At 54.6% G+C, this 24,144-nt stretch overlaps 1 protein-coding gene and 1 long non-coding RNA gene across 3 annotated transcripts in view; one reads left to right on the top strand and one right to left on the bottom strand.

Annotated features, from left to right (window-relative positions):
* The window catches only part of RAMP1 (receptor activity modifying protein 1), a 48,593-nt gene that overhangs the window by 14,415 nt on the left and 10,034 nt on the right, over positions 1-24,144 (top strand). For both annotated transcript variants that reach the window (XM_044751216.2, XM_070489275.1), the window contains one exon: positions 3,907-4,045. In XM_044751216.2, the coding sequence (XP_044607151.1) occupies positions 3,907-4,045 (139 nt within the window). The remainder of the gene's footprint in view (positions 1-3,906; positions 4,046-24,144) is intronic.
* LOC123278420 (uncharacterized) lies at positions 6,454-23,603 on the bottom strand. Its single transcript, XR_006515777.2, has 2 exons — positions 12,111-23,603; positions 6,454-11,280 (listed from the first exon to the last, which is right to left on the bottom strand). It is a non-coding gene; the product is annotated as an uncharacterized lncRNA (long non-coding RNA).

Raw genomic sequence — 24,144 nt, 5'->3', positions numbered from 1 at the left:
ATTCCACCAGCCCTCACGTCAGCCCAAGTGGGTTTCTATTGCATGCAGCCGGGAACCCCAACTGAGATGCACATTTGTCTTCGTTTGCCCTAAAACAAACCCTTCCAGAACAGGAGGGGGCCTACCGTGCTTCCTGACCCTGGGACAGTCCAAGGCACCCTAGCTTCGCTCCCAGGCAGAATGTCCGCTAATAAAGCTGGGAGTCACCGTCTCGTTCCCTTGTTCGTTCATTTGACAAATATTGATGTACATTGTGGCAGGAGGCCAGGGAGGACGTGCACATGAGTCAGAAAGGAGTGAGAGGAAAGGGCAGCCCAAACGGTTCCCAGGAAAGAAAGCAACATCCTACCTGTGCTAAAGGAGGCCCTGGGGAAGTGGGCTGGGGGCAGGGGGGTGGGCAGTGGCCTTGGAGGAGGACAGGTGCATTGGGGCTGGGGTTTGCTGAGGCATTCTGGATGGGAAGGCAGGATGGGTGCTGGAGCAGTGTGGGGGGGGTGGTGGGGATGAATGGAGGGACGACCCTCGGAATGAGGCTGGACGGGTGGCTGGAATCCCTTCCATGGGCCGGCGTCTGAGCCCTCCTGAGCCACCCCGAGTCCCTGGCGCTTCACCTGTCTGTGGCAGGTGGGCTTTCTTAGGGGCGTCCTGATGCGGCAGGTGTGGGAGCAGCCCCTTCCCCGAGCCTGCCCGACAGTGGGCAGACGAAGCCTGCATGATAGAGTCGCCCATGGCCGGTCCTCGGGGTGCACTCACCATGTCCTGGTGGACCCTGCAGGGGACACACCTGGGCTTTTGGGAAGTGGCATGAACTCAGGTGGGTACAGGGGCTCCTGGGAGCAGGGACCGGGTTTCGCTCCCCAGCCCCCTGAGAGTCCCCCCTCGAGAGCCAGAGGGATGTCTGCCCCCCCGGTTCTCCCAGAGGCAGGTGCAGCCTGGAGATAAGGGACCAGCGGCTTCCCGGGGCCCCACACTCCAACAGGGGCAGGCTCCTTCCCAGGGCATCCGGGGAGAGACAGCCTTGCTTGCTCCTCTTCTCTGGAGCCACTCCAAGGCATTTTCCCACTTGCCAGCCTTTCATCTCTGCCCGCCCCCCACCCACCATTACTCCCCAGCTTCTCAAGCTAAAACTCCCAGGAGTCCTCGCTGTCCTCACCCGGTGTCCAGGATGCCCTGCCCTGGTGGATGGCCCTGCCCATGGGGCACCCTGCAGGGCGGTGGGCACAGGATGGCTGCAGCTCAGCCTACAGTCAGGTCAGGGTCCAAGGCTTTTTTCAAACTCCTGCTGCTGGGCCTCACCTCTACTCCACCTGCCCATGGGGTTCGTCGTGTGTTTTGTTCAGCTTTTTGTTTTTAACTAAACACAGGGTTGTACTTCCATAGCTATGAAATGTCACTTTGCTGGCTTTGGCCTGCCCTGTCAAGATGTGTGCAGCCTGGAATCTGTCATCTAAATTAGTGAAATGAATGAGTTAGCCCGCCCACGCCCGTCTCACCTTCTGGTGGAATCCAGAGGCCTGAGGGTCCTCACAGAAATGCTCGAGAAGAATGTGGAACAGGATGGTCCCCTGAAAGCCCGCCAGCCACCACTTGGGGTTCCCACGTTGTATCTCTTGCCCGGCCCCCCCAGGATGTCAGAGAGGACTCCTCAGATGTCTTGGGCTTCTCGATGCCTTCTAACCAGTCCTCCCCAACCCTGAGTCTCGGACCCGCGCGGGCACAGTGTGTGGTTGCTCGTTTGTCACCAGCCACCTGTCCCTTCCTGAGAGCTACCACTGCTTTGAGGGGACAGCTCTTGTCTGCTTCGTGACATCCTGACCCACCTTCCAGGAGCACAGGTCCTGGCCAGGGGTGGGCAGCCTCATACCAGCTCCCTCTCCTGGGACCCAGGGAGGGGCGCAGGCAGAGCGTACCTGGGGGTGACTTTAGGGCCGCACTGCCCATGTTCTTGGCTTCCTGCGGGTGGCCTCTGTGCCCGACCCACACTCCTGGCCCTCTATGGGTGCCTCCAGGTGCCCAGTGTCTGTCTTTAACTTTTCTTTAAGGCAGCCAGTCAGCTCGGTTACCTGTAACCAAGGCTAGTCTTTGCCTCTTCCCCTCCTGATTCAACATACCTTGCTCTGTGAGCCGGTCCTTACCTTTGCCCCATCCAGGGCTTCAGCATCCCATCAGCACTCCATTCTAGAGAACCACGTCAGAGCCCTGGTGTGCAGTGTGTGGGATTCATTCATCCGCCCACCCATCCACCACCCTAACTGTCCGCCCACCTATCTATTCATCCACCCATCCATCCATCCGCCCGTCCATCCATCCATCTACCCATCTACCCATCCACCCGTCCATCCATCCATCTACCCATCCACCCATCCACCCATCCATCCATCCGTCCGTCCGTCCATCCATCTATCCATCTACCCATCCATCCATCCATCCATCTATCCATCTACCCATCCATCCACCCACCCACCATCCATCTATCTCCCCACCCATCCATCCACCCACCCATTCATCCTGCCCACCCATCCAGCCAGCCATCTGCCCACCTACCCATTCATCTATCCATCCAGCCAGCCATCCACTTACCCACTCACCCATGCTTCCATACACCCACCCATCCATTGATCCATCTGCCCACCCACCCATTTATCCATCTATCTACCCACCCACCTACTCACCCACATATCTAGTAATTAGTCATTAAGCACCCTGGAGTTGCACTTTGAAATGGTGCTTCACGGCCCCCTGTCATCACCCTGCTCTGTGACACCTCCCTCTCCCCCAGCCCTTTCTCACTTGCCCCCTCCCTCAGGTCTGCCCTCTGCTGTTCTTCTCAGCTTCCCTCCCTGTCCTGGGCCTCGCAGGCCCAGGAGCTGGCTGAATGCAGGGCCAAGGGAGGCGAGGCGAGTTCAGTCTAGCCTCCATCTCTTCTGGTGCTGGGACCTCAGGCCATGTCTGAGCCCTGAAGCCTCAGTTTCCCCATCTGGAAGTTGATGATCACAATAGGACCCACCTCCAAGGTAGCCGAGCAAGTGAAGAGCCTTAGGCAGCGCCCGCATGTCATAGGGGCTGGAGTCCCAGTTCCTCTGCATTTTACAGAAGACAGAGGCAGAGGGGCAGGAGTCCTCAGGGCCAAGGGGCCGGCCCTCTCGAGTACACACCCCTCTCTAGCCATGTTCTGGAGACAGGGACTCCAGAACCCCCCACCCAATCTCCCTGCCCCGAGGGCTGCTGGTCTCTCCTTGGGTGTCCATTCTACCCACTGCCCTGTGGGCTCCTCAGGCCTGAGGACGGTAAGGGTCACAAGGGTGTCCACATGTGTCCGTGACGCCCAACAAGGAGTCCTGGAATTCCCAGGACAGCCCAGGCTTCCCAGCTCCAGGCTCCTTCCAGGAATTTGGAAGGGCTGTGCTGGTAGGGGGGTGCTGGGCAGAGGCCCCAGCATATCCTGGGGGGCAGAAGGTGGACCATCAGCCAGACCCTGGACAGCAAATGCGAAGGAGCACCCTTACCCCGCAGCCTCCCGTTAGAGAGGCGGAGAAAGTGGACGTTCAGCCTCAAGAGGAAGAGGAGGCCTAGTGGGTGGGGGGCCCTGGGGGGAAGCTACCCCTGCCCAGCCTCCACCAGATGCAGTCGTGGGCTCGGGGTAAATGAGTGAATTTTGATTTGTGCGATGCACTGCCTGACCAATCATCTTTGATCTCGTCTATTTATCAAGGTGGGAGGGTAGAACACATTCCATGGAACGGTTTGTCAGCTTGGTTGATAACTGGTAACTATTCAGACCAGTGGACGTGGGCCTCCGCAAGGACCCTGGGACGGGAGCCCTCACCCTGTAGGTTGAGCAGGGGAGGGCGGGCAGGGACCCCCGCGAGGCCAGAGGGTGACAGTCCCTGGGCCCTGTCATTGCAGTGCATCACCTCTTCCTGGCCACCGCCTGCCAGGACGCGGACTACAGCACCCTCCTCCAGGAGTCCTGCCTCGCCCAGTTCAAGGTGGACATGGAGGCCATCGGGAAGACGCTGTGGTGTGACTGGGGCAAGACCATCGGGTGAGTCCCAAGTGTCCCCTGATGGGAGGGATGTAGCTGTGGGGGGCTTGGGGCCACAGGGCCTGGTAAGAGGATTCCACTGGAGGCCACAGTGAGGGGTTCTTCACTGCAGTACATGGCGACAGGATGTGGCCATGGCCGGGGACAGACTGAGGACAAAGGAGGGTGCCAGTGACAGATGTGTGTGGACAGCGAAGGGGGGGGAGGAGGCGGTGTCTGCGATGACCTGGGGCCAAGGTGGCCAGTGGGGCCTGGTACCTCGGGGGGCCCTGTGGGGGCAGGAGAGGGAGTGTTCCCTCTGGGCCGTGTCCAGTCTGAGATGCCTGTGGCCCATCCAAGTGCAGGTGTCTGGGGGACAGAGGACAGCACAGCCTAGTGCCCAGTGGGCTCTGGGTGGCCGTGTCTCTGTGACAGGAGCCCCACCTTGCAGCGATGTCCTGCTTATTCCCTCAGTCCCTGTAGTCAAGCCAAGGCTGTCCTTCCCACTCCCACTCTGTTCTGGGCTCAGAGCTTCCTGGAACCATGGGCCAGGCTGTCACTGGAGGGGTGCCCCATGGAGAATGGCTGGCCCTGAGCCCCTTCCCCTTCGTGACTCAGTCCTTCTGCCAAAATGCCCTTCTTCCCACCAGGGGCTCATCCGCTGCCTCCCTCGGCCTCTCAGGCCCCAGGCACCCCTGGGTGGGGTTGAGGGTTCTGCCCACCAGGGCCCGGGTGCCTCGGGCTTCTGGAACAGGGGTCCGAACACATGCCATCCATCCTCTAGTCTGTGTTTCTGCTTCAGTGCACCGGGGCGTCTGGGGGCTCCAGTGGGCATGTAAAGAGAATGGGAAATACCCCAAAAATGCTGAGATCACAGGCTGGCGGCTGACCCTACCAAGTACACATGGTCCACAGGGTGTACGGCCACGACGGGGGCTACAACGTCCCTCCCGCAAAGACCTGCGCCTCAGTTTACCACACACAGGAGCTGGGCACGTCACTACTGCTCGCTTCCCTCTCCTGGAGTCCAGCCCGAGTGGGTGCTCCCTCCAGGGCCCGGGGCGGGAAAGGGGAGAGGCGGCCTCCTGACCCTCGTCCTTCTCTGCCGCTGCTCAGCCTGCAGGGTCTCATCTTCCAGGCTGAGAAATTAATCCTGAGCAAGAACTTGAGCGTGGGCAGGTTGTTAGCAATCAGCACAGCCTGTTCTCCAGGCTCATTGGCCTTGTCCCTCAGCTGAGTGATTTGTGTTTAAAATTAAAGATTTCATGTTATTCGGATCCAGGGAAGACACGGCGGGGCTCCCTGGAGACAAACACTCTCCCCACCTGCTCTGTGTAAGCGATTGTGGGTTTGTGTAGAGGATCCCAAACCGGTGGCCTCGCAGGTGACGGCAGGGTAACGCAGCAGCGTTCTGAAAGAAGCAGTGGTGACATGTCACTAGGAGTGGCAGTCACCACAGCTGGCTTCCGACTGTGCCCAGAGCGCGCACAGGAGTAGTTACCACTCGGGGGGGCCACAGAGGGTTTGAGTCATCAGGGCTGCCTGGTGACACTGCTGGAAATAGAAAGCAGAGGGTGGGGAGTGAGGTTGCTAGGAAATTTCTTTTATTTAAAAAGAAAATCGAGATAATTGAGGGAGCAAGAAGCAAAAGTCCTCATCATAACGGCATCTCAGCAAGTCAGCTAGGCCTGCCAGCCCCCCAGAGTCTGGGGCCAGCAGAATCTGGGCCCCTAGAGATGGCCATGTCCTGATCCTGGAACCTGGGTATGTGTTACATGGCGGGCAGAGGGGAAGTGAATTGCAGATGAAACCAAGGTTGCTAACTAGGTGACCTTGAGATGGAGAGATGTTCCCAGATGATCTGGGTGGGTCCAATGTAGTCACAAGGGGCCTTAAATTGTCCCAGCTTTGGCCATTAGAGTGCCTTCAACTGGCTTTTGTGTCTTTTTGACCTGCCCGCATCCTTCTTTGAGCACTTTCCTACTTTCTGGTGCCACGAGATGTTCCATGCTCATCTTGTACATTTTTGGCCCAGGCCTGGAATCGGCCATTTCTCCAAGGAGACCTGGTTCCTTTTATTAAACAGTGATGTTTAGAAGGCAGGATGTATGTACAGTCGTGTGTCGCTTACCAACGGGGATACCTTCTAAGAAATGCATCTCTAGGCGATTTTGTCATCGTGTGAACATCACGATGTACTTAAACCTAGATGGTGTGGCCTACTACACACCCAGGCTCCATGGTACTGATCTCATGGGACCACCACTGTAAATGCGGTCCATCATTGACCGAAATGTCGCTATGCAGTGCATGACTGTGTGCACACACACATATATATTCACACCAGGGATTTAGACGTAACCCATGAGACCATGCAAACGCCAGAAGAAATTGTGGGTGAATTCCTCTTTGACTTTGACCTCTGGAAATGCTACATATAATGATATTTATTTCACAGAATTGGCTTACGCACTGGTGGGATCTGGCAAGTCCAAATCTGTAGGGCAGGTGGAGACTCCTGGGCAGAAGCGATATGCTACAGCCTCCAGGCAGGATTTCTGAACTTGCTCTTAAGACCTTTCAACTGGCGGGATGAGGCCCCGCCCACATTATCAAGCTTCATCTCCTTTACTTAAAGCCAGTGGAGTGTGGACGGGAACCACGTCTCCAAAACACCCACAGCAACACCCAGATTCGCGTTTGGTTGAGTACCTGAGGACTCTAGCCTGGCAGGTGGACGCGGACAGCTGCCCATCACACTGTGGTCCTGAAAGTCAGAGCTACACTCCGTCATCCCCGCCACCCCTTCCCACTTCTCCCATTCTTTTCACCCCATGCCCGCCCTCCCCCCGTGGGTAACCAATCTCATTGGTTTCTGGATTTTCCTTCTTGTATTTCTTTTGCACAAATGAGCAGCGGTGTATATTCTCTTTCTCGTCTCCTCGTCTTTCTTACATGAAGGGCAGGATGCTGCAGATATTCTTTTTGTACTTTGTTTTCCCTTTTTTTCCAGTTCACAGTATATCCTGGAAATCAGTCCCTCCCAGGGCGTCAACAGCTTCCTCCTCCATCTTCCCAGCTGCGAATACTCCACTCTGCATGGGTTTTTGACCACTTTCCTATGAAGGCACTTGGGTTTTTCCAGTATTTTCCAACTTCAGATAGAGTTAGATGGATGACCTTGTGCATATGCATTTTGTGTTGTTGCAGCTGTATCTCTGGGGTGGGTGGAAGTGGGACTGCCGGGTCAAGGTCAGAGCACAGGTCGTTTTGTGAAGCACTGCCAGTCTCCCTCCAGAAGGGCACCCGCCTGCATCCCCGTCAGCAGGGCGTCGGGGAGCCCCATGTCCCCACAGCCTCGCCCACAGACCGTGTGGTCGGACGTTGGAATTCTCCCCGTCTGATAAAGGAGAAAGGTGTCCCAGTGGTGTGTTCACGCGCATTTCCCTAGTTATGAGTGAATCTGACATCTTTTGTCTAAGAGCCATTCTTACATCTTTTTGGAGAACCGTTTGCTTGTGACTTTTCCATCTTCTATCAGGTTTCTGATCCTTTTTTAAGAGTTCTTTATACGTTGGAGGAGACATTAGGCCCTTGCCTGCGATGTATGTTAGATATTTTCCCCCCGTTTGTCAGTTGTCTGCTGGCTTTGTTTTCGGTGTTTTTGCTGCCGTATAATTATTTTGCCTGTAGCCACATGCGTCCATCTGTTATCCTCTCTGGATTTGAGTCGTAGTTGGAGGGTCTTTCTCTACACCAAGGTTCAGGAGGAACCCACCCATGTCTTCTTCTCGAGCTGGTATGGTTTCCGTGGCCACATCTGAATCCCCGTCCGTCTGGAGTTTATTCTGGAGTGAGAAGTGAGCTGGGAAGCAAACGTCACCTTTTCCCAAATGAGCTGTCCAGTTGCCCTCTCTATTAACGAGCCCATCTTCGCCCTAGTGATTTGAGATGCCACCTTTGGCCTGTGCTGAGTGTCCCTATGCACTTGGCCCATACCTTTATAAATCATCCCTTTTTCAAACCTTCCTCGTAGTACCTGCATCTACAACGTTAACGTCTCCTCTGACACCATTAGTGGGTCCCCACCACCTACGGAATGTTCACCCAATGATCACTGACCTTGTTCCAAGAAGAGTTTATTATAGCTAGCATTTATTGAGCACTTACTGTGTGCTGGGCTTTGTGCTAAGCACGTAACATTTCACTTAAGTAATCATTTAAGTAAGGAGCCATCTCAGGAGGCAGGAGAACTGTTGTAACCCCCACTTTATCTGCCCAGGGTCGCAGCTAGGAAGGCCTGTGTGAGTCCAAAATCCCAGCTCCTGGCGCTCCTCAAGGGCCCGAGATGGCTCCCTCCTGATTCACAGGGGAGGTGTGGGGATGCCCTGTCTTTATATAACGTGGCTCTCTGGGAGGTGGATGCTGGCTTTCAGTGGCCATCTCAGCCCCTGCCAGCGTCCAACGGGCCTGGTGAGGTCCATTTGCATTGAGATCCCAACTTGGTGCTCAAGCCTAGGGTGGACTTTCCAGAGTCTCCTGCAGCAAAGAAGGTATGGGGGGTACGGGGGGTCTTGGGGTGAACAGGCTGGTCTAAATGACTAGGTGAAAGGAGAAGAGAGGAGGGACCCAGTGAGAAGGATAGGCACAGTGAGGGATGGAGCAGCCAGGCGTGTGTAGGCGAGAGGGCTGTCACCATGACAGAGCACAGTGTCCCAGGGGGAGCAGGCCCCCGAGGTGGAGGATGGACAGACAGAGAGCCAGGGAGCCGGCTGGCTCAGGGAATTCTCCTGGCTGGGGCTGGAGGACTGAGAGCGAGGCAGGTATGTGACAAAGGGCACAGGCGCTGGGAAAGACGCCTCCCCAAGCCAAGTGCAGCTAAGGCTTGTCAGTAGGGTGAAGATAGCAGCCCAGCAAGCAGAACTTGGCAGTTCTTTGGGTCTGGCGTCCAAGACCAGGCTGAGGCTGAGAGCGGGATGCTCTGAAGGCCAGAGCATCTGCAGCCAGAGCTGCCCAGTGCCTGCTGCCTGAGGTCATGGCTGTCCCAGAGGCTGGGACACATGGCCGAGGGAAGCCTCTGGACTCTCCTCTGAAATCAGAGAAGACTCCAGTTTAAAACAGCTGCACATCAGAGGAGACTCACCTTCCCACTAAATGACACGGACACACGTGAGCCAGCCAGCCTTCCATCAGACGCATACTCAGGAATAGATGGGGAGACGCGGGCACCTAGGGTTCTGCTGGTGCCGCTGGCTCTCTGGTTCCCAGGCTCCCAGTTCTACCTCCCACATCAAACCAGCAGAGAGGAGGGCCTGCGCGAGCCCTGCTCCACTTAGGGCATTGGATGGAAGCGTCGGGTTATTTCCAAAGTGATTGCTTCTCAGCAGCACTGTGCATCGTTGCTCACAGGCAGAAATTTCTCAAGCGAAAGCAAAGGACTGACAAATGCATTCAGGCCTGGTTGCAACAAGAGAACAGTGGACATTCTTGAGCGACCTGCCGTGGGACTGTGGGCCTGCTTTGGTTTTGCATTTCAAGGCTTATAATAGTTAGAGTTGACCCCGACACAGTAGCTGCCCAGCGTGGTTGTGCGTTTCACAGTCCTGGACGGGGACCCCCGCTCCTCTGCTGGGAGAATGGCTCGGGGTTACTCCTGAGTCCTTTCTCCTTTGAGAACACTTGGGGTGCCTCAGATCCGGCAGGTGTCTGAGCCGTCCCTGCCCCAGGTCCCTGCAGGGTGGGTTCCCTCTGTGAACCGGGCCAAGTCCACCGTGTCCCAGGGGCCAGCTCATTAAACCGCAGCCTTGTTTTGCTAGTGGAAATTTAACATAATTTAGTACTAAATGGGAATATAATCTAATTTGGGGAGCTATAGAGGACATGGGAAAATGTGTCATTAGAAACTCTCATTTCCAGAGACCTTTGTGGGTCTTGGGAAAGGGAAGAAAGAACAGAACAAACAAGAAGAGTCTGGAACATGCGGAACTCAATTAGAAAATGGTTGGTTTAAAGTGACCAATTATTGGGTTTTCTCCCCAAGACAAGAAATGCTGGGTAGATTTAGGAGATCAGGAGTCACCTCTGCTATTCCCCTCCCTGCAGGCTCTGAGGCGTCACCCTGGGCAGATGTCCGAGGTGGCCCAGTCATCAGAGTCCAGCGGCCCCCAAGAGACCCCCAGCCTTACCTTCGGATCAGACAAGGCACCCCTCCTCCCTGCCCCAAAACTTCCAGATTTGTAAATGCTGCCCATGTCCGTCTCGGCTCACAGCAGCTTCAGTTACACAGTCCTGGGTCTGAGGGTCCCAGGTCCCCATGGCCTGCCTCCCTGGGGATCCCTCTCTGCCATGCTGACCCCCTGCAGGGCCATGAAGAGCCCTCCAGCCTGGCCCGAGGAACATCCGAATTAGGAGGAGGGGTCTCCTGCCCCGGGAGGGGGCACAGCCCAACATGTTAAGTGAAGGACACAGAAGAAATGTCCAGAGTGCCTGCCATGGTGCAGACTTCAGTCCTGAGCCCCAGGCCCAAAGCTCCAGTCCCCATGTCTGCTGACTCAGGCCAGCGCGTTGAGGCCCTGCGGGCTCTTTCCCTGGCTGACTGCAATTCCCCTCTGCTGGAGGAACAAAGAGCTGCCCTTGTGTGTCCCCTTAGAAGAGTCAAGTCAGGAAATTCTTCAGAACTCAGCAGCAGGTTGCAACAGCTGCTTTTGTTTTGAATTCCAACAGGAACTGAGAGGAGGCATCCTTCTTAACTACAGAGGTCTCTCTGGGGCCATGGGTGGCATCCTGCCTGGGGTTCCTGCTGTGCTCAGCCCATCTCGCCCAGGTCTCAGGATGGACCATGCGCATGGAGGCCCCCTGCCCGGCTGAGATACGTTGCACGGGAGTCCCGCCCACCTGTGCTTTCAGAGCCAGCTCCAGTACCCACGTGGGTTTGCTCAGTGAGGCATCTGCCCTGGGAGTTGCCCCTACCCACGAGTGCTTGGGCTGCCTTCTTGTCTGGAGGACTGGCACAGATGCCCACTCCCACACCCCTCTGCCCGCCCTGGTTGGGGGAATCCTTCAAATATCTCAGAGCCCACCCTCACACCCTCAAGCCCAAGTGCACAGAAATCAGGTGGCCAACCCTTGATCCCTCGGGGCCTTCCAGGAGGGGCCGTGCCAGGAAAACCATCCAGGTGGCCTGTGAAGCCAGGCTGGTTCCACCGAGGACATCACTCCTGCTCCCTGGCCCAGACCTCAGCTCGGGGGCTCCAGCCCTGCGGGGAAGATGCAGGCACAGCCTTTCAGTAGCTGGGGTGAGGGTGGGTGTGTGTGGGGGTGGTGAGGACATCTCGTCCTTCCAGAGCCTTCCTGTCTGCGGCCTCCTTTCACCTTCCACTCGAGTCTTCTGGGTGTGTGTGTCTGTGGAGGGGCCCGAGATGCTTCTCTTGCTGGTTGTCAGCAGAGGCAGGAAGACTGAGCTGGGCCCAGAGCTCTCGGCAGCCACCCCTGTTGTTTGTTAGGCCTAGGCTGTGCCAGGGAGGCATCATGGGACTCAGGCGTTGCTGATGGGCAGAGAAAAGGGGTACCCTTTTCCCCCACCCTCTCAAAGGCAGCTTCCTGACACCCCCACCTAGCTGGTGTGTCAGAGAGGCTGTGGGAATGCCGGCTGCTCCCGGGGGAGAAGTGTACTGCATGCACCACCACAACCCCACAGCACCAACAACGGGGGCCATCTGTGAGCAGGGGTTGCCATGAGGGCAGCAAGGCAAAGGCCATCCAGGCCCCTCTGCCCTGGCTCAGGAGCTCAGCCACATGGGGGAGCAGATCAAGGGCTGGGGATGGGATGAGTGACGTGGGGCAGGACATGCTGGCAAAGGAATGAAGGTGTTTCCTGGGCTCTGGGCACCCAGATCTGTGCTCACAGAAGAGGAGGGGATGGGAGGGAAAGGTCTGGAAATCCACTTTCCTCCACCGTGTACCCAGAGCCAGCCCTGCAGTGGGCAGATGCAGGAGAAGAGGAGTCATAGGGACAATCAGAGGTCCTCAGATCGTGGCTCACAGCCCCACCCCATCCCAGCTACATCATCACCCCACCAGAAGGTACCTGTCTTGCTGTGTCCCACCAGCCAGAGGAGTTGTCTTCAGTTGGGGTGTGGGAGGCCATCACGGGCAGCACAGCATTTCAGCCGAGGGTCACCTGGACTCGGTGTGCCTGCTCCATGGCAGTTCTGATGCTGGTTCCCAGAGGGTCTGTTGATGCCCGCTTCTTGGGCTGTGGGGCTTGGAGGAAGGGAGCGAGGAACCCTATTTCCTGTCTCGGAAAGCTTCCAGAGAAATGTGGCCGCAGAGGCCGCTGGCTGAGGATCCCTTGTGGTCGGGGGAAGCCTGGGGAAGCTCTCCTGGCCTTCACTTCCCACACCCAGGGGCCGCTGCATCGTCTCAGCTTCCTGTTCACTCCAGTGCCCACATCTTTCTGGCCCCCGGAGAGGGAACAGATGCTTCCTCAGACACGGCAGAAACTGAGTGCTGGGCCGTGGTGCCGAGCCTGCTGTGACATCTTTTTCCATCAAGTGAAAAACTGATGTCCTGTTTCGCAATGTCCTCAGTTTTGGTGATGAAATCAGGCCTGTGTGTCAGAATGTAAAAGGTCAGAAGTGGGGTGACATTGAGCAGATCCTGGCTGAGCAGAAGAGCAGGCAGGTGGAATTCATCCTGGTGATAGAGGCTCGCTCCACCACACCTCCCTCCCCCGCCTCCCCCTTGGACACACTGCTATGACCCCGCCTTCTCCATGGCCCAGAAAACCCCAGAACCATCCAAGCTGTGCAGATGGGAGTTTGCTGTCCAGGGAGGCGAGCCAGGCTTGCTCACACAGAGCTTCACCGAGCCTCGTCCCACGCAGCTCCAGGGGCTGTCCACACTGGAGGAGGCAGGCCGTGCATGGTGGGAAAGATGGTGACAATGATGAAGCTGTGCCCTGGCGTGTTGTGGCTGGTGTGTGGTAGGGGCTCCCGGGTGGAGGATCATAGCAGATGTCCCTTCCTGATGCTGACATTCACCCCAGGACTCATCCTGCCCCAATAGCTCCCGAAAGCCCAGTTATATGATCTCCCAGGATCCATCCATCCATTAGGCATTCAGTTGGTGAGCATTTCCTGGGGATACACGGGGCCAGGGACACTCGGTCCACTGTGGGGACCTACGGGGGGCTCTGGCAGAGCACAGCAGCCCACCTCCCCGTGCATATTTTTAGGACACCTTTCCCCCCAAGTACCTTAGGGGACTTAAGCCCGGAGACTTATGCACAGGGTGCCCTGTGGGACACACTCTGAGACGGGCATGTCTTAGGTCTCCGTTCCCTCTTCTCCCAGCTGCTTGTCTCAGTTAAAAAATGGAGAACCCACTTGCTTAAAAATACACTCCTCTTGAGGAGCAAGAGACGGTGAGTTTACCCTCATGGCCAGAGCCGGGTGGAGGCAGCCAAGCCCAAAGGCAGGAAGGCCAAATTAACGTGTCCTGATTTTCCCAGTTATGCTTATGTGGAGCTGTGCCCAGGTTTTCGCTATTATAAATGATGCTGTTTATAAGCAATGGTTTTTTTTAATAGGAAATTAATACAGTTAAGCCGCAGCATGGCTACTGACAGATGAGTGGTGTGGTTCCGAGCCTGGGAAGCAAACCCAGGCCACCAAAGTGGAGCTTGCCAAACTTAACCACTAGGCCCCCGGGGCTGGCTGTAAGCACTTTTGTGCATATAGCCTTACTTGTTTCTTTGACTAATTTCTTTGTTGAGAATTCTTGCAAGTGGGCTTATGGCCTCATGTGCCATGAACATTCTATGAATCTGGATAGGTTTTGCCCAATCACCCTTTTAAAGAATTTCGCTAATTTATTGTACCAGCAATGTACAAAAATATTTATTTCCTCATGGGTTCCCGAGTATTGAGTTTGTCAAGATTTTATTTTTGCAGGTTTCAATGAGATTTCCTCTTTTTTTTTTTCATTCGCCCTCTTTGGCTGTTTGGAAGCTATTCTCCTATAGTTGTTGGCAACTTGTTTTTTCTCAAGCGCAAATTATCTGACCATACGATTTGCTACTTATCTTTTGAGTCATTGGGGGGATTTTTAACCTTCTTTTACAAACTCTTGAACATGGTAGAGATTAGCAATCTGTCATTTTGTTCTAAATATTTTCTCTCCATATCTCATTTGTGTTTATTTCGGTGATGTCTGTTTTCCATGTTTTAGTTAATTAGGCTTAGTTAACACACATGCCCCAAGTCATGCCTCAGAGGTCTGTGATTTTGGCATACTCTTATCTGTTCCACAAATCCAATTGTCGCAATTGCAAGAGAGTCATATGGCCACAATATTATGTTCTGTTTCTATTTAGTTGTCCTGTGTTTGGAAATAACATTTATCTTCTTAACACAGTGGGTAGTTACTCTGAGACACAAATTAAAATTTATGTCCTTCCTACCTCAATTATCCTTATATAATTTGTTAAATACTATTTCCTACCTTCATTGTTTGGTTATGCTTAATTTAACACATAATACATTCTTGTATGCATTAGAGCCTATTTCAACTAATTTTTACTTAGGTTTTGGGGCCATACTATACTATTTAAATGACCACAGCTTTATAATATTTTCCGTGACGTAGAAGACTTCCTCCTTCTTAGTGTGTTTATTTTCATTATATTTCACACTATATTTTGCTTTCTTTCGTGTATTTTCTGCCTATTTTTCCTAGAGAACCTAAGAATCATTTTTGTCAAATTCCATAAAAAGTCATATTGAGATTCTAATTGAGATGGCCGATCGTCAATCAGTCAATCTTGGGCAGGGCTGTTGGGTTCCGCCTTGTAGCAATTAGTACAGAAACCGTCATGGACGGTTGAGGGAGAGCCCAGGCATGGGGCTCCGAGAGGGACCCACCCAGGCCTGAAGCCTGCTGAGTCCATCACTACTTAAACTCTCTTTCCTCCCCAGGAAAATGGGTTTAATAGGATTTGCTTCACTGACAGTTCCTGATTTTCCTCTGTATGAGTTTCCTTAATCAGGTTTTAGGATTAGAGTCACATTCGCCTAACAGAATACATGCACTCGATGATGTTGGAGTCAAGGGTGGGAAATAATTTATGTGACTTAAGAATTATTTGTTCTTAAGAAGTTTGAATGAATTCATCACCAAAACCATCAGATCTAGATGGTCTGGGAGATTTCTTTCTCCAGTTTTTTCCTCCACTATCGACTCATTTTGGCTTTCTATTTCTTGTTTAATGTTTGTAGTTCAGGTACGTGTATTTGGTCTATATCCTTCAGATTTATCACTAAAACATAAGGATGCATTGTATTCCTTTAGATGTTTAATATTCTATCCAAGTTTTGTTTTACCTGTATGTTTTTCTCCTCCTTTTTTCTTTTAGATTCATCAAAGGGAAATGAGGCTGCTTTTTCATTAATCATGCACATTTTTATAGTCTTTAGAGAATATACTAGGTTTTACATAGTAATGCCTTTTTAAAATTTTTGGCTTTAACTTTTATCAGTCACTTTTCCCTCTTTTTTCCTGTTTTAAAAAATATTTGCTTCTTTCCGAAGATACAATTTAGATGCTTAGTTCATCGTTTCTCACCTTTTTTCTTTTTTTATCACAATAAAGGCATTTAAAGCTGTGCTATTTCTCCCTAAGGACCGTCTTCACCACTTTCTGGAGATTTCGATATGTCTATTTTTTCGTTGTATCTTCTTATAGACAGTTACTGCCTTCTTGCTTTTCTTCTTCAGTTTTTTCGTTAGGAAAGGAAACGTTAATTCTCCTGTTTTATTTCCCTTTGATTCTTAGTCTCCTCTTCTATTGCTGCAGTGAGAGAACATAGAGTAAATAATGTCTGCTTTTGCAGTGTTTTTGCTGATATTTTCTTTGTGATCTAATATATGATGCCCTTCTGTGAACATACCATGAATTCTTGGAAATGAAGCTTGTTCCATTTATTCTCCTTAATTCCCACCAAAACAACCATTTAGTCTGCATTGTTGTGCTATTGAGCTCCTTTCTGTGTTTCTGAATTTTTTGTGTACTTGATAAGGGAGTATTAGATTCTTCAATTCTGATCATATTGTTATTGTTTCTATCTTATTTTTCTAGCAGGTTCTTATGTATATAGTTTGCTCTGTTTTTATAGCATTTGAATTCCATGTTACTTTGCTGCTGTTATCAACCACGAAATATCATTGTATCTCTCGTTAACTCATTGAATAGTTTTTGCTTTAAATTGCTCTTCGCCTCACATGAACATTGAAATCCCAGTATTTCAACGACTTGAAGTCTACTCATAATTCTTTTTAGTCTTCCAATATAATTCTGTTTTAACTCTCTCTCTTGCAAACAGCTTATTGCTGGATTTTATCTTTTCATCTGGAGAGAGACGAGCCTTGTAACCAAGGAAATTACATCACATCGTATTTGTCCTTTTTTGCTCTATTTTCAGGCACTCTATTTCTTGTCTTGATTTTCATCTTTCTACGCTGCTTTTTTTTTCTTTTCTCCCCATTGTTGAAACGTGATGTGTTATCTTTTATCTTTAAAATGAGGCTGAAATATTGGCAAGCTATTTCTCACTAAGCCAGCCGTGAAATGTGAAACACAGATGTTCTTATTCCTGTATTGATTTTCTTACATGGTCAAACCACGGACTTCGCCCTCCCCTCGATGCAGGAACAGCAGTCTCTCTCTCTCCCTCTCTCTCCGGCCTCCTCCTTCCCTCCCTTCTTCCATCCTTTCCTCCCTCTCTCCCCCTCCCTCCATTTCCTCATTGATTTCAATTAATGTTCTAAAACCTACTTCTTCCTTTCTGTCCTCTGTTTTGGTTTCATTTTTACACTGCCCTGTTCTGACTTCCATCAGTCATAACCCTTGGTCTGAGGGGTCTCTCGGTTACTTATCTTTGCAAATAGGCTGTTCGCTCAAGAGTGTCTTATTATTTTTAACATCATCATCCCCTTTTACATGGATCTTTTCAATCCAGGTGACAGTTTGAAGTGGATCCTAGAAATAAGCCGTGTGATTCATACATTCTCAGAATTCAGAAATTTCTAAGGAGATCTTGGCTGCCTTTGTGCCTGAGCGACAGCTTGGCAGGGTAATGGATCTCCGGTGAGCAACCACATTTTCCGAAGTTTACATGGCTGCTGTTCCCTTGTCTCTGGGTTTGTGTTATGTCATCAGAGAAGGCAGAAGTGGTTTTGATTTGTTTTTTTCAGTATGACCTCCCTCTTTCCGTCGTGGTTACTTGCAGGTTACGAGAACCGGGGGACCAGGAAGGGACAGCAAAGGCACGGGGCAGGCAGGATGTGGCCCGGAGCCCCTGTGACTGCGTGGGGTCTGCCTGTGGGGGGCCCTTTGTGCAGCTCTCAAGACACACATTCTCAGACCCTAGGCAGCCAGCACCACTGGGGATGTGGGCTGACAGTTAACACCAGGGAGAGACTCCTTTCCAGTTGGCCCAGGGGCAGGTTGGGGAGAGGATGGGAGAGCCCTCCCGGAAGCCAGGAGGGTCTGAGGCTCTTCAGAGCCCCTGCAACACTTATTTCTCTGTGTCCTCATCCTCCTGATGCACTGGGGCTGCTCCATGGTCCAGGCTGGTGTCCCAGGATGGTTTTGATCCCGGCGAAGCCCCCGTGGCTGCCTGGAAGCTTTTCCCTTGCTGGGGGTGGCGGTGGCCTCACCTCCTGATGGGAACGTGTTCGCAGGAAGGAGAGACAAAGTGTCATCAGGCCTGGGGCCAGGGGTGGCCTTCTCCTGCCTGCATCTTGGCAATGTTCCTTCTCCTTTAAAAAGTTAGATGAGGGCACCTTGGTCCCATCAAGAGGTCCAGAACCAGATATTTAATAGGCTCAGCAGCTGTTTGCTGAGGACTTAGCAGGTGCTGGGCTGATGGTCCAGCTGCTGAGGAGGCTATCACACTCCCGGCGGGGGGAGCCCCATCAGTAGGTGGGGATCGGCCCCCAGCTCCAACCCTCCACCGGCTGTCAGGGCCACCCATTGGGAACCTGGCACAAGACCACTCTGCCAGTTGGTGAGGCCTTCTGCCCAGGGTGAGGACAGAACAAGAAGCTATCAGGGCACAGAGAAGCCACAGCCACTGTCCCCTCTCCTGGTGGCATAGTGAGCTGACCTGGGATAGTGCCACCCTGCCCAGAGGTCACCTTCACGGGACCCTGGGGGATTCAGGCTGCCCACCATACCAGCATGGCCCACCCTGATGCCACTACACACCAGGCTGCCTGGGGAGTGTCTTTATGGACCAAGAAACTGATGGGGAGGGCAGAGGAGGGACCTGAACCCGGGCCGGCAAGAAGCTCCAGACCCCACTCCTCCATTCTGCCAAGACCACGCTACACGGCGTAGAGAGCCAAGCCGGATCTGGGGCGGGCCTCCCTGCCTGCTGCACACCTGGAGACAGACCCAGGCTTTAACCTTGAGTCACTCCTGCCCATCCCAGGGAGGGAGTCGCCCCTTCGGGAATGGTCCTGTCACCAGGCCTGAGGGCAGGCTTCCTGCGGGAACAGTGGACACCAGCAGAGTGTCTGCCTCGGTTTCCTGGTTGTCACTTCAGGCCCCTTGGCAGCTCCTAATCCGGGTCCCAACCTCGGGGTGGTGTGCTGGGCTCCCTGGCTGGGCTCATTCAATGAAGCAGGCCCAGGGAGGGTCTTCTCTCTGTAGCCAGCTACCTGCACATCCGACAGTGCACGAAGGGCCCCTTCTAGCATATCTTGACGGCTCCTCCTGTGCAAGGCCGTGCTGGCATAGGTTCCACGTCTGTGTCTCACCTCCTGGCAGGTCTCGGGGCTCCATCGAGTTGGGAGGGAGACGAGAGGCCGAGCACTTGTTCCTTCCCTCAGCTGTATGCACTCGGGGCCGGGTTCTGGGGAGACGGAGAAATGGTGCCTGCCCTGGCTGGGCTCTCAGTCCACGGCGGCGGCTCGCCCACAGCTGCGCGGTCAGTGATAGCGGGTGCCCATAGGAAGGGTAGTGGTCACCTCGGAGGGGCCTTCTCAGCCTTGCTGTGACTGCCTCCTATTGCGCGTGGGGACTCATACCCCCTTGCTGTGAGCCAGGAACCACTGCACCCATTTTAAAGGTGAAAGCCGGGAAGCTCAGTGCTCAAAGCCCCACCCGCAGTGTTCCATGGCATAGAATGTTCCACACCCTCCCCTTCCTCCCACACTCAGTGGTGCCCTGAGCTCCAAACCGGGTAGGACTGGAGCAAGAGGGACGCAGATGGAGGGGGCCACCTGGACGAAGGCAGCAAGTTGGCAGGCCTGACAGTGGGACCGAGGGTGGATGAGAGGGAAAAGCCCTTCCTTCCAGCCGCGAGCGTTGCTTCACAGGGATAACGTCCCCAGGGTGTTAGTGTCCAAATATAGCGCCCTGGCTGTCATGCCTAATCCTGGGACTCAAGCACGTGTGCGCACCCGTGTCCCGGCCAGGGTGGGAGTCCTGGGGCCCGGCCAGGCTGGGTGTGGCCAGCCCGGCAACTTTGCCTCCCTAGACCTGGGTGTCGGCACGGGGGTCCCAGGAGATCCTCCTGGGGGTTGCAGCGAGGCCACAGTGGACACAGTTCCAGGATCAGCCATGTTTCCCTGAGTTCTCAGCCTCCCGGGAGCTGGGATCACCTCCGGTGCAGACACCCCCAACCCGCTGGGCCCTGGGAAGATGCCCGCTGATCTTTGAAACCGCGGCTTCGTCTCCGTGAGCTGTGGAGCCCAGGAGCCTGGTTTCTGCGCGGGCCTGTTCTCAGAGGAGACACTGTCCCTGCCCGCCCGGTGGGCCCCCCTCCACGGAGATCCCGGCTGAGCAGCTCCAGGGTCTGTGTCTGGCACCAGACAGGGCTGCACATGGAGCCAGGAACGGACTTAGGAACCTCGCTTCCTCCTTGGGCGGAGCTGCCCAGATTGCCTCCCACTCGGAGCAGATCCAATAAAACAGGAGCAGTGGAGGGAGGCAGAGGAGGCAGGAGGGGCACGTGGTGCCCAGGACACCCCCTCCCCGAGAGGGGCTTCTGGGGGGAGCAGGGGAAGCAGCGACCTATGTGGAGGAGCCAAGCAGACCCCAAGTCAGACCCCTGGGCCACCTACCTCACTGCCACCTCGGATCACTGGCACGGTCACCTCCCCAGCTCCGTCGTCTGTAGGGAGAGGATAGGACCCCGACTCTTGAGCTGTTGTGAGGAGTAACCCTACTGTGTAATTAGGTGTTATTGTGTCTTGCCCCTTGAACAGCAGAGGGCCAGGCCATTAACCGTCATAGGGGTATGCAGTGTTGCCCCCAGAGGCCACAGCTGGCTGCAAGGGGGGCATGTTGGCGTCTACCTCAGCCTAAGAAGGTCCCTGTTCTGCATGCCCACAGCTCCCCAAATGGCTCCCAGGTGGCCCTCTTAGTTACCGGGTGTCCATCACCCAGGGGCACCCAGACTGGACCTGACCTGTCCCCAGGGCCCAGCATCGCATGCTCCCAGCAGGAGCGAACTGCTTATGGACAGACTGACCAGCCCCAACTGCAGCCAGGTGGCTGGAGAGGTGGGTGGTGAGCTCTGTCCACCCCGTCGGGGTGCCAGCCTCCCGCTGCATCTCTGCAGCCTTCGGTCCCTAGAGTCCGATCTCCCAGTGCGGTGCCCCCAGCCCCCTGGCCCCCTCCCGGGCCTTCCTGCTCCTCCATCGTGGGTATTTCTCTGCAGGCTGGGCCCAGCCAAGGAAGCCTGGGGGCTGGCAAGGAGCTGGTCAGTGTGGTGGCAAAGCTCTGTATGGTCCACTAAACTCTGTTCAGATCTTCTGGAAACACGGTAAACACAAGTGTCCCCTCAGTTGATAGCAGTCACCTTAGTCGGGGCTTTCCCTGTGGGGATGGGGGAGTAGGGACCATCCCCTCGTATGCATTGGCTCCTTGGTTTCCATCTCAGCCCTGGGGCCGGTCTTCCCAGATGGAGATACCGCAGCTCACAGACACTGAGTCTTTTGCCGAAGGACACACAGCAGCTTGGCAGGCTGTGTTCTCCCAGGGCAGCTGGCTGAGGTGGAGGCTGAAATCCAGCTTGTGCCCTGCTGGCTGAGCTGCACACCCTACCTGGAGGAAGGGGTGCCCTTCCGCATTCCACACAGGGCCCTGCACGGCCCCGTGCGCAGCCCAGCCTTCAGGTGGCCTCTGCATGTTGCTTCCAGGTGGGCCCAACCGGTCTGGGTGCAGAGCTGAAGCATCTGCTCAGGGCGTCCCCCTCTCCGCCACCAAAGTGTGCCTCCCCATTATGGGGTCCGAGAGGCAGGTTGTAGGGGCCGGCGGTGGACACTTATAGCTCTGAATGTACAGACTGTGCACCTGTGCTTCTGAGCAGGGTGTGTACAGGGGGCCTTGGGACTCCCCACCGCAGATCCCGTATCCAGGCAGGACCCCCTGATATCCCCAGGGCTCTCTGTCCCCAGGGGCTCCAGGTCAGCCCTGGCTAGAAGGAGCCGTGACCTCCACCACCCGCCCTCCTGGCCCCAGGCTTGGGGAACAAGGGCTCCAAGTGGCACCCTCTGGTGGGCCCTGGGTGGCAGGCATGTCACCCTGTTTCATTCATTCACGATGGTGCACTGAGCCCTGTGTGTCTGCACAGGGGCCGGGGGTAGCAGGGAACCAAGCGGGCATGCCCTCCCCTCCCCAAGGTCACAGTCCAGGGAGGAAGACAGACAGCAAATGGGCAGCCACAAGAGGGTGAAGAGGGATGGGGCGGGTACTAAGTGGGAGCACTGGCAGGCCCAGAGGAGGCAGCAGGGGGACATATCCAAAAGTTCCAGGCCCGAGAACTGAGTTGGAGGAAGCAGATGCCCGCAGGCCAGGGGCTGGGCGCAGCAGGCTGGGAGGGTTTCAAGAGGAGAGCCATGGGCCTCGCCACCCCCTACTGTACAAGCCGGGGTGGGAGAAGCTGCTTCTCTCCAGAAGAGGAACCCTGAAATCCATCCCTGCGCGAGGGGCCACAGGGCAGGTCCTTCCTAGGTGCTCCTGAGAGGCAGATGGAGACAAGGACGTGAAAGGAGATGGCATAAGACTCGGGAAGCCAAGTCTCCCCGTGTCTGCAGGACACTGTGGGGTGGGGGGTGGATGGACGGGTTCCAGAGGGAGTGAGGATGTGGGGGAAGGGCCTTTGGGAGCACTGAGCCCCCGCCCAGGGCCTTGTGTGTGCTGTGTGAGCGGGGAATGCCCCTCTGTGCAGCGTCTCCCAAGCTTGATTGACCCCAGAACCCTATCTTACAATTTTCCTTTGTAGAATGTCTCGGGGGATAGGAAAGCTGGGCTGGCTTTGGGCCAGAACAAGAGAGACACGAGGGGAGAAGTTCAAAGCCAAAGACCCAGCGGGTTGGGGAGGGGGAGGAATGGGGGGAATGGGGCCGCAGAGGATGTGTCCCGTGTCTGTTTCCCACAGTCCAAGGGTGGCGGGGTTCCTGGGTCTCCCCTGACCCCTCACTTCTGCTAGTTATCAGCCGATGCATCTCCCGGATGGCATGCCAGTGTTGCCTCCTACCCAGCAGTGAAAAAAATCGGCTCACTTCCTCTTCTTAGCTGGAACCCTCCCAAGGGTCTTTGTTGTCTGCTTTATTCATATTCTTTATTTTCTAAGAGAAGGGCGTTCACCCACCTCGCTAAGTAAGAGCCCAGTGGCCAGGAAGGTACAGCTTAGCCGGGGAGCTGGTGAGGAAGACTGAGATGGAATTGGCCTCGGCCAGTCAGTGAGGTTTCCATGAAGCCGGTTGTGTTGTCTGGGTTATTTGTTAGTGGAATCCTCATAGCGCGTGCACAATGCTCTCATTTCTTGGACGGGGATGGAGCTGGCAGTCCCCTGTGCTCCCTGGGAAAATGGGTTTGCCGAGAAGTCAGAAGTCCCTGTTCTACCACTTAAAGAGATAAAGCGTAGTGGGAACCTTGGAAAAATTCATCTGAAAGTGTGCATTTGCACACAGTGCTCACCTTACCCCATCGACACTCTCCGGTGGGTCTGCCCTGGGCCAGCAAAAATGCACAGCAACTCCCACCGCTCGGTCCCAGCTGACTGTCCCAGTTTGATTGGATCTGTCTGACCCCCCTGATTACAGAGGGTTTCATTGTGCAGCGTCCATGTTCCCGCCACTCCCGCTGCAAGTCCCAGGGGTGCAAGGAGCCACATGGAGTGAGATCCAGGCGCACAGCTCACTCAGGTCCCCCTGACCCGGCACCCATTCCCAGGCTGACAGCAGCATACTGAACTGATGTGTTTTTAATCAAACAATTCACAAGACTTCCTTATACGTTCCCCATAGCGTCAAGGACAACAACAGACGCCTTGTCCTGCGCTGCCTCCAGGCAGGGAGGCGGCCGCCCTGGCTCACGGTCGCGTGGGCCTGTGGTCTGTGGGAAAAGTGAACCCCGTGCGCTTGGTTATCGCAGTGCAGGCCGCTCGGCCCCTCCTGGGTGGTCGGGGGCCCTTTGGAGAGATGAGCTGGCCTGGTGCGCTCACTCGAAGCCTCACGCAGGCCGGGCCAGGCCACGGCACAGCTTTCTGTCACCAGAGGAAGTAGCCCGGTGAGTGGCCACCCCCTCCCTTCTTTGGAAAGCTTCCACTGTGACTATTTATGAAGCCTTGGTGGGAACCCCGACACCAACAGCGGAAACCACAGGGGAGAAGGCGGAGCTGACCACCTGAAGGTCCAGCCAACGGATTCCTGCCTGCGACGGAAATGCCTCTAGGGTTCCGAGGATAAATGCGATGTTTGCTATGGATCTGAGAGATTTTTATCACATTAAGAAAAGAACCTCTGAGGGGTTTACAAGATTGAGGTTTTTTAAAATCAGAAACAAATGTTGAATTTTATCAAATGCCTTCTCAGCGTGTACTGAAATGATCTTAGGTTGTTTTCCTTTGACATATTGGAGTGTGATTTTATAAGGACAGGTTGAAAGCATTCCTGAAAGAAACCCATTTTCCAGCGTTCTGTACGGCTGGCTTAAACTGGCTGGTGTTTTGCGAAGGACTTCTGTGTCTGTTTATAAGTAAAAGTGAAGGACGTCTGTGGCTGTGTGCGTGCGAGCTCCGAGGCACGTGGGCTTGCCGTCTTCCAGGG

The sequence above is a fragment of the Equus asinus genome, chromosome 19 (genome assembly GCF_041296235.1).
Source record: "Equus asinus isolate D_3611 breed Donkey chromosome 19, EquAss-T2T_v2, whole genome shotgun sequence".
In the NCBI taxonomy this organism is placed as follows: Eukaryota; Metazoa; Chordata; class Mammalia; order Perissodactyla; family Equidae; genus Equus; species Equus asinus.
This window is presented reverse-complemented; position numbering and strand designations above follow the sequence as displayed.